The sequence below is a fragment of the Ischnura elegans genome, chromosome 10 (genome assembly GCF_921293095.1).
Source record: "Ischnura elegans chromosome 10, ioIscEleg1.1, whole genome shotgun sequence".
Lineage (NCBI taxonomy): Eukaryota > Metazoa > Arthropoda > Insecta > Odonata > Coenagrionidae > Ischnura > Ischnura elegans.
Window position 1 is genome coordinate 95,698,907 of NC_060255.1, and position 16,251 is coordinate 95,715,157.

Consider the following 16,251-nt stretch of genomic DNA (forward strand, 5'->3'; position numbering starts at 1 on the left):
TTTGGGGTGTTGTTTTTGTTGGAAACCACCACATTGTTGTTTTTGGTGGTAAAAGTTTTGCCAATGCTCAATTAGGAGCTGTTCAGGTCAAAGTACTACAGCTGGAAATCAGTTCCATTGAAGAGGTGAGTGCTCTCCTCCGATTGATTGGTCATTATCTCCGATTCGTTTTGGTTTCATTTAAGGATGAAGTTCGCCATGAAAAAATATTTGACTTAGCCGGGATTCGAACCCGGATCTCCCGATTTCCGGTCATTCGTCGTCGCAGACCAGCAGCAAAATAAGGGTTTTTCACCCCGACAGTGGCTTAGTCAGCACGACCCTCGCCACATGTGCCACAGTGTGGACTTGTGGCGTCAACATCTTGTTTGGTAAAACCCATTCCGAAGTTCACTCTGAGAAAATGGCAATCGGGAGATCCGGGTTCGTATCCTGGATAAGTCAAATATTTTTTCATGGCGAACTTTATCCTTTGGTGTACTTAACTTTGCACCCGTGCGCGTGACTACGTACAAAGTCACTTGTTCCTGCAGTGCTTTGGTTTCATTTTGTAAGCAGCCACAGATGGAAACAACAAACCAGTCAGGGAACAGAACTCTCAGATATAGAAGACCAAATCCAAGCAGCAAGAGTTTAACAGGGAGACAACTGTATATAATATGCAGCGATATCAACACAACTATTTCCCCCTAAAGCAATGGCATAGTGAAACAAATGGAAACATTAATTAATGGGAGTATTAATCTCGTTAAACCTGCAAAGGCATTGGAAATTGTCCCAAAAACAAGTTTTCCATCAATTCACGGAATTTATTAACTTAATTTGGCTCCGTATATTTTCTTCGCTTCTTTTTAAATGAAATATATTTATTATTTTTGGGATAATAAGTCAATTCAGGCTATTAGATTTACTTTTCAGAGGTTTCCTGATCCCATCTGAGTACTGTACTGAGAGCACGCCAAGTATAACACTCAGACCATCACTCAGCAAATAAAAATATACCCATTTTTACATCACCTCTTCAGAAATGAAATTCTACACCTTGAAATTTCTATCAGTAAATTTGTTATACGTACATATTTCTTTCATTTGGTAAAAATAAACTATTTGACCAGAAAATATTGAATTCCAAGAATAACAGTATTTAAAATTAACCAAATTGGGACTTTATGCTAGACTAAAAGGACTTGCAGCCACTTGAATTTCAAACCTAGTGTCACATGACCTTAAGTAACATTATCATAGTTTTGTTTTTAATAAATAAATTTAATTTATGGAATGTTATGTTGAGAGGTGATATTTATATCCAATCAAAATTCTTTTTCAACAATAGCCAAATGTAATGAATTTAGCAAGACTTTGCTTCTGTTTAAGTGGTTTAAATTACTTTTACTAAAAATTAAAAGTTTTTTGTGAGCTTATTAACATAATTTCTCAAAAATAAATTTTCAACACTGTTTTGCTACTTGAGGTGACACTTCTTAGCTTTGAGACACTGAGAAATGACGCAGGTAAACATTATGGACTCCTGAAAAATGAATGGCAGCAGTTATCCTATTTTCTTGGCAAAGTGGTGCATACATTATTTCCATATACAATATATAAATTTATTAAGAGTTATTACACTTCAAACATAATCTGCTGCTGACAAATCTTCATGTAGTGATTCAAATATCTCTGAAAGCTTAATTTTGAATATTAATAATATTATTTGAATTACATAATTTAATCAAATGATACTGAAATAAGTATTGGTCTAAAAATAGGAACAGTGTAGAAATTCGAAGTTCCATTTAATCTCCAAATCATCAAGTATGCAAAGCAAACTCCTTCCAAAAATGACAGAAAAAGACATCAACAGACAATTTATGCACCTCAAAATACATCAATTTAAGGAGAAAAACATCCCCAGTTGATATGTTGAAGAGAATACGGTTTGCAATGGAACATAAAAAAAATTAACAGTCATCTTCCTCTGTAGCAGCTTTCATACAAACCAGATTCTTACCTGAGGATGCGAACGTCTTTGGCATCTTTTCCTCCTATGACCTTTTTATCTAAACTATTGACCCATGCAAAAACAGTTAGGCTTCTCACCACTTTTTCGACCCAACTTTAAACATTTTCTGTGCTATTTGGGATGGAGTCTTCACACAAACATTAAATTAAACCTTCCAATGCAATTCATGCAATGTTTGAGCTCCTGATATTGCTTACAAGTTCTTCACAAGAGGCAGTTCAGTTTGCCGTATTGAGCATTTTAAATGTTCGAATCCTGCGTTCATCAGTTACTCCAGCTGATGGCAGAATTGTTCCTCACACGTCTAATGCAGAATCTAAAGCAATTATTCCTAGCTCCAAACATACCATTCACACCAAAATGAAAGGAAAAATTATTTATACACACATGCCACTTGCTTTATCTTCTGTCCTCGATTAAAACTATGCAACGTTTGTTTCCTATTTTGGGAACACTAGTCGAGTGGCTTTTCTGCATATCTCCTTTGAGAGAAGTCCACCTCCAAAGCCACCACGTAAAAAGTTTCCACGTCCTCTGCGCATCGTGATCGACTCACCATGGCAATGAATTGAAAGACAAAAGTATTACGGAATGAAAACATAACACAACAAATCACAGATACTCAACTATGTCACACTTGATAGAGATGTTAGGGCACGAAGCTATTGAATAAGAAGTCCCCCCACCAGATCCGCCACGCCTACTCTTATGTCTTTCACTCAAGAGCTTCTGGAAAATGGGAAGTATTGCTAGGTCTAAGTCCGCATCACTTGAGCCATTGTTGTTCATGCCACGGTTGTTGTTGTGGTTCTGGTGGTGGTGGTGGTGAGTGCCCGACGTGACGCCTGCGCCGTGGTGACAGCATTTACCTTGGTGCCGATGGCACAGGCGTGCCACGTCTGGCGTACTCTGAACATGACCAAGTGGAATGGTGCTCCCTTGGCCTCGCAAGGAGCCCGCCGCCCTCTCCCGACTGCGCTCCGACACAGAGCGCTGGATCATGGTCACGTCTTCTTCTGCACCGCATGCATGCATAGGGAAGTGAGATATCAGGTCAGTTTAAAATTTAGAGAAGTAATTACACCGAGGTACATTTTTGGCTATTTGTGTTCTCTCTGCCCAACTTGTGAGCATTTGCCAAACCCTCTAACTTTTATGCGTAAGAATTATCATTATTTATAATACATGTTCTGCAATAATAAAATTAACATTTTTTGAAATGAAAATACACAACCTTGGTAACTTTTCACTGGAAAATTATTTATTGGTACGATGCGTTTCGACGCTGAGGCGTCATTCTCAAGTACACTCGACGCCTCAGCATCGAAATGCGTCGTACCAATAAATAATTTTCCAGTGAAAAGTTACCAAAGTTGTGTATTTTCATTTCAACATGGATTTTCACAATGTAAAAGCCAAATCAATTGAATTTAAAATTTTTTAAATAACTTTTCACATGATGTGGAACTTAATGATGTGGAATTTTCACAAATTGATAAAATAAAAGTTACTGGAAATTGTCTATGAATTGCTAAAGCTTGTGACTGGTTTCAATTCATTTTGTGCCTCAAGATGATACAAGGAATGTAAATTTTGTCATAAAATTATACAATTAGAAGAAAATTGTCGGTAACTTTCAATTCATTAATCACTACTTTTTGAGTTTTTTAAAGAAATTGTTCATGAATACCACAAAAAATGTACAATCAAGTACTTCACTATAATTTATCAATAAATTATTATTAGTGCTCATAAAAATACATACTATCTGGGCATTCTGTATACAATAAATTAAGCCCTTCTGGACCTTTCTACTCTGCTAAAATATTGAACTGTCCTGTCTAAAGCAAGCCCTCTAAACCTACTACGAATCCAAATTCTTGACAATAAGTGCCAAGACCAAGTACCAAGGAGTGAAAAATAGAATACCAACACTGCCCAGAGAAAAGAAACATTATACATATAAAAAAAAAAGAAAAAACACAGAGAAAGAACACAAAGATATAGATAAATTGAAAGTATGAATATCTATATAGATTACAGAAGAACATGTAGGAATTAGTAAGGTCCATGGAAAGACCTACTGTATTAACCCTTAGAAGCTGCGCACCTTTCTCCAAAAATTTTGGTGAAAAAAAGGGCACATGGCTTACACAAATCCTCCAAATTTTCATGCAAAGCCATGTAACATTTTCCCTCAAATTCTTTTTGTTTATTTGTGAGCCAAACCCGCCCAACCCCATTATCTCCTCTTGTGGCAACCCCGCCTAAACATTTTAAAGTCATCACGTTTATTCTGGACAGCAAAAGATTGGATAATAGGGTGGTTTCCTATTATTTTTTTATTGCCTAAATCGAAAGATTATTACTCCTGGATTACGTATTTCACGATTTTAGATTTTTAAATGACGATATCTATTTTTCGCAATTAAATGAAAAGTGAACATTTTCAAGCGCGCGAAAACGCGACGCGTAAGTATGAATGCCGGGAAATCTCTCCGTGTGACGTATTTCTGGTTCCCGCTGCCGCCCTGTGAGGTGACCTTGAGGCGAGGCTTAGCGCTGATACGACGCAGGCTGCTAGCGGGTAGCTGAGTACCCTGCTGGCTGGTAGCGCTTGGCTTAAATAAGGATTATTAATACCTTATCAAATGAAGAAAACTTTCCGACCTTAGCCATTTTTAATAAGTGATTACATATTAAGACATGTTTCCCTGAGCTCTGTGCCTCATGCATGCATTGGTAACCTCAGACGATGTATAACTCTATCTTCTCTTATAGAAACTAGGTCCCTGTGACGTCACGTGGAGTGGCATCGCATGGGTGCCAATCTGGCCCTTTTCAAATAAGGATAAAAATGGACCATTGCCTTTCGTCTAAACTGGTATTTCTAAAACGAAATAATTTGTATATTATGAATACACTAGTGGTGGGTAACGAATCACAATCAATGCCTTTCGTTTTCTTTGATGAAGGAAACTACCCTATTGTTTCTGTGGCTAAAAAACAGGGCAAAGTCTAAGCTGAATTATAGAAATTGCCACAGCTTCTTCTGACTCCATGACATTGAAAAAAAATCAACAGGAGCAAAACACGTTGAGTATAATAATAAAATGATGAAAATAGACAAAATTCTGGGGATGTCTCAATGTGAGCTATCCATAAATGCATTGACTAATTAGGTACTACAAAGATCACCATGATATCCTCCAGATAGAGAATGATTAATGTATTCCAGTTCCCCATCATGTTTGTTGCCTCTGGTGGACATCAGTTTATTAGACAATCCCTTTCTAAAATCTTTATTACCCAAAGACAACAGCCAAAACTGAACAAAAGCTGTGTTATCCACCACATTAACACATGTGAAGGGAATCTTGAAGATGCATTTGACAACGCATTTCAATTTCTCTTTCCAATACATATTATGTCTTCTCACGAAAACCAGATGTAAATCTGCTGAATATCAATACAAGTATGTATACCAGGACTGGCCATGGTGATGACTTATAGAATCACCTGCAATGCACAAACTGTTTGACAATTACACAGATATGAATCATTTGCCTTGAGGGGGATTCAAACCAAAATCCCCTAATTTTGGAAAGAGTGCTTTAGCCAGCTAACAAGGCATCCTTCCCCTAAGTGGAAATTTGTAGATTACAGTGGACGAGATGGTCTAGAATGCTGAGCATTTAATGCAACTACTGAACTGCCTTCTGAATACCTGTAAAATTGGTGATGGAAAATCTCTGAGAGTACACTCAACTAAAATAATTGACTAGCAAGGCTTGAACTTGATAAAAGGAATAGGATTCTTACTTTTGAACTTAATAATCCATTATAACCGAATGTTGCTTCTAAGTAACATCAAAAATTTATGGATTTTCAGCTCTATTCAGGAAAGATTTAACCCTCATATGGATTATCTGCGCCTGAGCGGCGCTCATGGTTTTAAAAGTGGTGTAAAAATTTTCCATTCCAATGGATCATTTTGAAATTTTCAGTAGTCTATTATTTCAGCTTTCTTCGTCTACCTATAAAATTTTGTTTGAATAGTGTGAATAGTTTACATTTTATTGGCCTCTAATGAAAAAAGTTACGTCGTTGGATTTACGGCACCACTGCGGCGCTCAGTATTTCCTCGTCGCTACGTCGGGGACTGCACTCTCAATGTTAATGTCGAAGCAATTATGTTTCGTATGAAATGCTATAATCTATTTCTAATATTATTATTTAATTTTCTGAACTTTATAAACAAAATGAAATTGTTAAACAAAAGGAAAATATAACTATACCAATTTTGCTTTCTATTTTTGCTAGGAATCATAATGTTTGCCTCGATGTAATGTTCATTGACAAAACTTCATCTTTTCACAAGAATTATTCATAGAAACTCATGGCTAAGCTAGGTTGTTTTTTCCTGGGCCTCCTACTTAGTTAGTGTTGCTTGGGCCGAGAATTTCTTCGTCGCTACGTCAGGGACTGCACTCTGAACGCTAATGTCAAAGCAATTATGTTTCGTATGAAATGCTATAATCTATTTATAATCCTATTATTTAATTTTTTTAAACTTATAAACCAAGTGAAATTGTTTAACAAAAGGAAAATGTTACAATATCAATTATGCTTTCTCTTTTACCTAAGAATCATTATGTTTGCCTCGTTATAATGTTCATTGACAAAACTTCATCTTTTTGCAAGAATTATTCATAGAAACTCATGGCTAAGCTAGGTTGTTTTTTCCATGGCTTCAGTCTTAGTTTTGCTTGGGCACCTTCTCCGCTCCGCTTCCACGTACCTGCCGTGGTCATAGTCACCTTTGAGTAAATCCCAGTTTTACTCTGTTTAGAATTACACCAAGCAGCAATTCTAAGAAAATTTTAACACAATGCATTATCCGAATTCGTGGAATAATGCTTCCTCACCGTCGTGTGAATATTTCTCGTTGAATGAGCAACTGCAACTTGCCAGGAGATTCAGAGGTTTCACCGACTACCGTGAAGAACACATTGCACGGTCACTGTTATATGTCTTGTACCTCTAATTCGAAAATATTCCTTTGCGGCTACGATAGTCAATGCAAAATTGCTGACATTTATATAATTACCGATGACGCGACAGTTTACCATTGGGGTGAAATAAAGATAACTACCCAACTAATTGTGTGATAGAAAATAATTTCTTTTTCCTGACCATTAGTTCAGTATTTACATGGTAAAAATCGTTTCATGATGAATAGGAGAATAGACAATTTACCGTGAAGTGAAAATTTGTAAATATATTTCTCGTTTCTTTGTGTACTCAAATGCACAGATATTTTATTCATTGGGATTTTACTAACGTGAGGGGTGAGTGAGGAAGAGAAAGGAGAAGGAATGCCAGGTAGGTTGTTTTGAGGTGAAGGGGTGGTAGTGTGTCGACTGCCAAGGATCAGGGAATACCCAGATCGTTAGGCCAGGTAAGAGTAGAAAACCCTTATCGCGAAAAAGGTTGGGAGTGCAAGGAGACAATTAGATACAATAGCCTGCTTTTTCTTTATCTTTCCATCGCTGCATGAGGGACAGGGAACAAAAGCCTTCTCAAAACGCCTCGCGGTGGCCCTCCCTTCATTCCAAGAAGGTCCAGCTCGGGTGGGTCATTAGGGTGGAGAGAAGTTCAATCAACTTTTTTGGGCGGGGGAAGAAGGCGATGAATGATGAATAAGGAAGCTTAGTGGGAAGGTGTGAATGGTCTCAATGTTTGGGTCAGTGAAACGCTGCGGAAAGAAAAGGTGAGGGAAGTTCTCTCAGCTTTAAGGTATATTTGTCACCCCAGAACATTCTTCCTTCAGTGCCTCACGTAGAGCTGGACAAAAGAAAATAGGCGCCTGTTCCTTTTTCCCTACCACCTATAACCCATACTTCTAAGAAGTTATTTTCTTGGATTTCCCACCAATCCAGGAGTAAAACCTCATCTGGTACACTCCCACGCATCACATTTACTCGTCCATCTCTAAGGAAACGTCCTCAGTAAGGGAATGGGGCTCCGCGGTCGGAAAAAAATACCGGCTCTTCTAGCTCCACTTTCGAAGCGGCATTGGGTTGTTGGACGCGTCGCTAATTATCCCCTATTCATTATATTTCAAAACCAATAGGACTTTAATTTTTTTTATTGCAGGTTATGAGCTCCCAGAATATTCGTAAGATTTGCCTTGATCGCCAGAATCCTGTAAAAATCACGAAAGTAACACTCGTCTCTTCTCACTTCACCTACAGCTGTTTCATTATTAACGTTTAAAAACTTATCCTTCAGTTTACACTACAAAGATGAAACATATGGGTGGACGCAGTGATGCAAAATTATGTCGTACGGGCATAAACGAATTTTTTTCAATACTCATTTTTAGTATTAAGATACATAAAATAAACAATATAAACATTAAAAAGCGGAGTTAGTCCAGCCCTGCATATCAGAAAAAATATTTTAAACAACTAATACATGCGAAATTAGAACTTTCATTCAAAAATAACAGACAAAGGGAGCAGAAATAGAAAGCATTACGGCAAAAAATGGATAAGAATGCAGCGTTCAAGATTTTTTGTTATAACTTCCACAAGAATGGGTTAAATCTAGCAAAACATGGTGAGAAATAAAGATAATAGATGTATTTACCATTATCAATCAGAAAACTTGTAAATTCTGGCTAACTTTGAAAGATAATAGCAAAAAAATGACGCGGCGCCGAAAATCCAACGACGTAACTAAATTTGTAAATCCATATGAGGGTTAAACTAAATGTTCTTTTGTGCTGTAAAGTTTGAAGGCAAAATATGTAGCTGCCACAATACCTACTTATGATTGAGTGAAAATTTTTAAAATGAGAAATCTTGAAATTGAATTCCTCCCAGAAGCAGCTCTGTGTTAGAAAGGGTTAATAGGAGCAGGGAAACTTACCGCCTTCGTGGATGGCTCTGGAGACGTTGGGGGAAGATGCCCCGAGTTCCTTTCCCCCATAACCACCCCCACTACTGTCCAAGCCCTCCTCCGAGGCATGACCACTGTCCCTCCGGCTCCCCACACAAATGCCTTGCCTCCCATCCAGCATGTCCCGCCTCCCGCTCCCCCTTCGACCCCCACTCATCGACACATACACCTCCGTGTCCTTGATGTACGGGTCGTCGAGGATCGAGGGGTTGGAGAACGAGGGTGGGGGAGGGGGGTGCGAGAACCCAGTGTCAATGGGATACATTCGGTGCGACTCGATAGCAGGGAAGTGGGACTGTTGCTGGTGTCGGAACGCCTTCACCGCTTCCATCTGGTGGTGGTGGTTCGCCTCCTCCAGCTCCCTCTCCTCGTCCTCCGGCAGGACGGGGTTGGCAAACTCGGCCGGCACTGGCGGGGTAAAGTCTGTGGGCATGGGGTCGACGTTCATAGGGTCCGGAATAGGGGGTGGCACCTGGGTGGGGATGATTGTGAACGGAACACTCGTGCGGCGCTGGTGTCGGGTCGTGGAGGACGTGGGCTTCGTGCGACTTTGCTGGTGGATTGCGTCACTCACCAGGGTGGGGGCAGCACTGGATCGACGGCCAGATGAACCTTGGTGGGTCGGGAACCTGTATTAAAAAAAAGATCCACATAAACGATTCATAGTATTTTTTCCTCTCATCTAAGTGGAAACATTTTTTCTTACTGCAAATAAGATTGCACTAAATAACTTCATGAGTTTTACACCACAGGTTACGGTATCCTAGAAAGGATAAAATTTGGCAGCCTTATCAAATATAATTTAAAGTTTTCACAAGGGAAAAGCACACGAGAAAGCAATGAATTTTTTCCAATTTTATTTTTACACATAAAGAAAAATGGTTTAGTATTTTTTATTTTGCACCATAGACAAATATCAGAGTTACCACTAACTTGACTAGGCCCCTCATCAAACTGAATCTCATTTAGCTCATTAAAAATACTGCACCACAAAGCTTCCATTAGCTTGAGCAAATTAATAAGATTTAGCAAAAATTTGTTCATGCGATGTATTAACCATCTCATTTATTACATATTGCTAAAATTCACTGCAGTCAAATATGCTCTTGTAAGATCCTGCTAATTTATTTGAATAATTTATGAAATTATTTCCAACAACTTAAGGAAGGGATAAAGAGAACTTTGCTATCCCACCTTGGTAGTTAAAAAAATTTGAAGTGTTTTTTTTATCAGCTCATAAAATTTTTAAATTATTTTAAAATGCCATATTCATATTAAACAATGCAAATATTTAATGGTATTGGTCACCAACTCACACATCTAATCAGTATTGGTACAGGTTGTGGTTCTTCGATAGGAGCTCACCCATAAAGGGCAACATATAGTCTTCCTCATACTTCAAATACATTTACTTTAATAGCCACAAAATAATGGATTATTTTATCATCTGCAAGTTTAAACATTTTATAGGGCACTGAATTTTTCAGTAGCAATTAAGCAGGATATCTACTGTATTTATAATATTGATAAAAAATAATTTTCAAGAATTTAACTTCACCAGATGAATATTTCCTCTATTTCATTAATCATGTATTCATAAATCACTGCAATTTATGTATGTATTAGAATCTGATATTTGTCATGCATTAAACTACTTTACTTCATGATGGAATTCACACCATGAATGAACTTGTGGAATAGACAAATACCATAAAATAGGGGTTTACTGTACTCATGATTGGTCAGGAAACTAAAAAAATGTAATAGCTTTCTCAAAGAACCTATCAAAATTATGGCTTGAAAAACAATGCCAAAGTAAATTCTTGCGTTGGAAAAACTAGGTACGGAGTCATTCAGCCCTACTTCTTCCTAATGTAACAGCTGCAATTTTTCCATATGGTTACTTCATATATTTACTACAACTAAAGATATTAATTTACTATTTAATCAGGAACTGGTCATCGCACTTGACAGCTTAAAACCTTGCTACTCACCACACCTCAACTTTACCAACCCACCTCAACTTTAATACACACTGAAGCATTATCAATATGTAGCCATCCTAGAATGATCAATAATTTACATGATAGAATCCATAGTTATCAGAAAACTCATTCCAAAGATGTTAAGAAATAGTGACTATGCATACTGAAACTGAAAGAATCATAAATAGGGCCCTAAAACATTCATGCACATTCTTCATGGGAGTAAAATTTTTAGTGCGAAGACCATTTATTGTAGAAGCAACTGCTGATGAGAAAACTATAGCTCCAGGAGCTTATTTCTATTCAAATTCACTATCCAAGCATGTGTAATGGTTCTACTTCAACAACCAACCAGGCAAAGTTGCTCAACGTCACATTCATCATGCAGTGATTAAAATAGTTAGACCAAAAACATACTTTGTTAATCCCCTAAATTGTTTCCACCATCAGTGCTAGACTTATTCTTTAAGATCAATACCTGCTAGCAATAAAAACTCTGCAAACACTTTACTAGAATTCGTAGACCCTTTAAGTATAACAAATTTGTCTCTCCATATAATTTTTAATCTCAATTTTTACATTTCAAAAATCAGCACATAGCACACATAATGTTGACTGCAGTTATTGAAAACTACCCCTGTACACCTAGAATATCTTCAAAATTTTACACCCTTTCAATGAAATTTGAAAAGTTTTGTTGATTTTCATAAAATTTAGACAAAAGTTTTCAACATGTTTAGGAAAAGAGCTATGGATCTACCTAAAATAGTCAAAGAAAGATGAAACTTGTTCAACTGACTTCTCTTGTGCAACAAATTCTAAGCCAAGGTTACGAAGGTAACATGCACCGAAAATTATTAAATCAAAGCATACAGATAAAAAGGAATTATAAAAACTTACACCACTGCATTCAATAGCTTTAAAACAGAGAAGTTCAAATATGCACAGTGATTAAATTGAAGATTGAATCAACTTACAAACATAAGAAAAAGCTCTGGACTAGCTTTTACTTAAGAGATCTTAGGCAACACAAAGTTAAAACATAACTGATTACCAACTTTTGTCATTGGTGGAAGAGTCAGGCCTTTCAAATTAAAAGATAGACTAAATATTCAGAGATGCCGGTTTGATGGAACAAAGGACTTCCCAGTATCCCATGCTTTAAATAAAAATACAGAACAGCCACAAGGAACATGGAACACACCCCTGGTCAGCAAAATAATTTCAACTCATCCACTCAAATGCTGAGGTTAAAAATTGTAAAACAGAAACAGAAAAACAGCTGATATCAGCAAACTTAGAATGCCTGTTTCCACAGAACTTTACCAAAAATGCAAAGAATGTTTTAAATACATAATAATTGAAACAGGTAATGTGAGGTAACTCACATAGTTGGGATGAACGATTAAAAAATTTAAGCATTAAAATGAATCATTAAATTCAGCCATTTAATTTAATATTTACTTTTCATAAAAGTTAATTTTATACTTTCATCTGTAAAAAGTTTATATTAACTGATACAAAACTAACTTGAGTTAATTTTATTTGTTACATTTTAGTTAATGTTGATCGGTTCGAATTAGGGCTCCAAGCTTGTCAAACAGACAAAGGTAAAAATAAAAGTCTCGAAGAATGCAATATATCAGGATGTTAGAAAGCAACGAATAAGACTATAAAATTGCATGCAAACAAAAGCAGGCTTGGGTGTATTGGTCTCAAAAATGTTTCAGATTGCATCCTCAGACATAGTAAGAATAAATGATACCACTGAAAGACAATGCCTTTGATGGCACAAGTGCCTCTCCAGCAACATTGTGTTATTGAGTGTTGAACATGAGAAAGGGGTAGAGATGTGCGAGTACTCGAAAATCCGAGTCGAGTACATAGTTGGAACTCGACTCGAGGGTTTTGAGTAGCATTACAAATGTCGAGTCGAGTCAAGTAGATTTGAACCGTCAGAGACAGAAACCTATGGCTAGTATTGAGAAGGGGCTAATTCAAAGAAACATTTATGTAAAACATGCCACTTTACACACTATAAGCAACATCCTGTCATCGGTGGGGTTGGGGAACGAACGTAAGAGTTTTGTAATGTATTCCCAGATGAAGAAACACAAGACCAATCAGAAGAAATCATCCTGGAGGGTTTATCGGATTTTTTTGACCCAACACTGATAAATATAAGAAGAGGAGGAAATAAACAAATTTTTTAACTTTAAAACTAGAAGTGACAGCTATCAAAATACCCCTTCCCATTTCTGCTTAATTTTTTTCTTGCTTATTTGCCAAAGAGGCGAGTTGTTTTTTGAATTTACATAACGTGGGAATTAGTCTACTAATTTGAGGTTTTACCCCCTTGTTTGGCCACTGTATCATTTTCTGTGTGATCACACATCATTTACTGTAAAAGAGGTCATTTTGACCTCCTCTGAGTTTCACTTTTACACATCAAAATTTTAAGTAAACCAACAACTTAAAATAGAGTACACAGAAGCAAAATGTGTCAAACAAATAGAAGAAATATTATGGACAAGCAACAGGCAGGGAAAAAGTGTCTATGAGTGTGACAAGCTACTTGTTAAACTTGATAGGTAGCAGTAATAATTCATTTTTACCACGTGATGGTTTAGTACTGCTCAAAGGCTCACCTGAAATATGATGACGTTAATGTGCCTATCACGGTAAAGTAGAATATAACTATTTTTTTTTGGGCACTGTGTTTTCTGTTGTTTACTGGTAAAAAAAATACAAAAATACAACTATACCAAGGCTAAATTGGAAGCTAGGTCCAAGGATAGGGTGGCAAAAGTATAAATATGCAACATCATTTTTCTGCTTAATATTTTCAGAGCTTACAGGAATGCAGTGGCCAATTAGGAACTTATGGAAAATTTTAGACTCCAATGTGCTAATGCCTTCCTTCTCATGAAATTGCTCCATTGCAGAGGAGTACCGTGGTTACAAAACATGTATCATACCTATTTGGGCAACAGGAATTTGAGCTAGAAACTTTTAAGACTAAACACAAGTTAAATTATTCTATTCTTAATTTCATGTATAACAGTAAAAACTTAATTTTGGCATTTTTAAAATGAAAACTACACTCTTTTTTCTTGCCTTGAATAAAATTCAGTGGAAATATGGATTCCCTTCAGTTACTTATTTCCACCATTAAAAGGACTCCTTTAATTGTTTTCTGAAATGACAACATATTTCACCGAGTACACACTCATTTTTACTAAAAGAGAGAGTGATTAAAAAAACACAGAGAAGAAAAGTCATACAAGGAAAAAAAGTAAAAATGTCAGCACTCTTCAGCATTGCCAATTCAATGCCACACCATATGTTGCAAAATAAGGCAATGTAGTCCTTTTAAGCCTAAACCTAACAATTCATGCATGGAGAAACAAAAACATCATGCCAAAAAGCGAAAATGGGTGGGAAAAATACTAAAGCGTCACAATGACTCCTGAAGCAACATGAAAGACTGCAATTCTTGAGTAAAATTTAACTAGCTACTTTTTACCAAGTGAAAATTAAATTTTAATCTGTTAATACTCTTTGGTAACTTTCCCAACAATGGTACCTCACATATGGGCAAGCGAAAATCTGATATTTGTTTGATTCACCTTTTTTCCCCTGCATTCAGGCAACACACCATACACAACGAGTTACCCATTTGCTTGACAGTGAGGCATCGCAGGAGCTCTGACAAAGGTGAGCTGATTTGAAAACAGGTCATTGAATGTTAATTACATCAGCTATTTTTCCTTTAGATTTGGCTGTCAAGAATAGCTTATAAAGCCTAATGACAACCATAAGGTTCAGCTCAGATAACAGTCAAAGAACTCACTTTTTAGTTTGAAGCATCCACCAAAAACTTGGCTTGGTGAATCACTAAAATACTTTTATTGGAAATCATGAGCTGGTAAAGCTTGCAACTAGTTTTTAAGCTAAAGATCAGTACAATGCAAACTAATGCAGCCCTATGAATTTAAATTTTTTTATAAAGAATAACATACTGACAAATCATAAGTAGAACACTGATTAAACTGTTTAATTGGAAAGTTGCCTCTGAACAGGAATAGGATATTGAGAAACATGCAAAAATAAAATACTTAAATGCCTATACGTACTTGATTAATGACGAGACTAACAAAAATGGTGAGGAAGATGGATTTAAGAACATCCTTTTAGTCTTCAAATGCAATGAATCACATTGGCTGACTTGTCTTGAATAATTAACGCTTATTTACCCCAGTGCAAGTATATGGAGCTCATATAGAGATCATAGTGTGGTACAGAGAAACCTTTACAATTGAGATAGATGAATTCTATGCTTGCGTGTTGGTCCTTGATAGAGTTAAAACAAACATCTTGGAACATCCTATGATGGTGTTTAAATCACTTGTGTAAAATACGTAAGCTGGGCATACCTTCCATGGATGAAGATGCATGTTTTAAAATTTTACATCATCAATGGTCAACAATCCTAAGATTGTTTTGATGCAGCTCTATACTCAATTCTTAAGTCAGCTTATCTTTTCATACCTACGTATTTCTTCCTTTGAACATCCTTCTTTACCTCATCCATAAATGGGCGATTAGGTTGTTTCATCTTCATATCAAGGTTTTCACTAGGCTTATCTTCTCTCCTAATCTTCTTAGGAATCTCTCATTACTTAATCAGTCTAAGCATTAGATCCTCATCATTCGTCTGCAGCACCACATTCTGAAAGCATTTACCCTTGATTTCTCCATGGCTGTCATTGTTCATGCCTCACTTTCGTAAAGAAGCATACTCCAAATGTAAGTTCTCATAAACTTGTTAATAAAGTTATTTCCTTACTTCTATGCTTAAAATGCCCATTAAAGTAGATGATTCTTTCCCTTTGCCTAGGCTATTATGCTTTAAATTCCTTTCTTTCCCATCGCTAGTTACCCTGCTTCCCAAATAACAGAATTCATCCAACAATTCCGGTTATTGTTACTCTATTTTAATGTCAGTCTTGAATTCTTATCTTCCACTGCATACTAAAATATTAGTTTTTTTCGCTAATTTTTCAGCTAATATCAACCCATTATCCATATACCATCTTACACATTATTGAGATACAACCTAGGTTGAAAAAACTGAGTTCATCACAAATAACCCAGCTCTACTGAATGAATTTCTCTAAAACCATAAATGGTAGAGAGATTAAGGATTAGGTAGGCAGAGTTTTTTTTAGAAGAGGTAGTAATTACTTCAGCAGTAAGGTTTTAATAAATAGTCCAAGG

At 36.5% G+C, this 16,251-nt stretch overlaps 1 protein-coding gene across 1 annotated transcript in view; it reads right to left on the bottom strand.

Moving 5' to 3' along the window:
• Window positions 1-1,776: 1,776 nt before the first annotated feature.
• The window catches only part of LOC124166859 (gamma-aminobutyric acid type B receptor subunit 2-like), a 294,155-nt gene continuing 279,680 nt past the window's right edge, over window positions 1,777-16,251 (bottom strand). The window contains exons 16-17 of the mRNA XM_046544568.1: window positions 8,957-9,615; window positions 1,777-3,036 (exon numbers count right to left, since the gene is read on the bottom strand). Coding sequence (XP_046400524.1) covers window positions 2,633-3,036; window positions 8,957-9,615 — 1,063 coding nt within the window. The 3' untranslated portion in view covers window positions 1,777-2,632. The remainder of the gene's footprint in view (window positions 3,037-8,956; window positions 9,616-16,251) is intronic.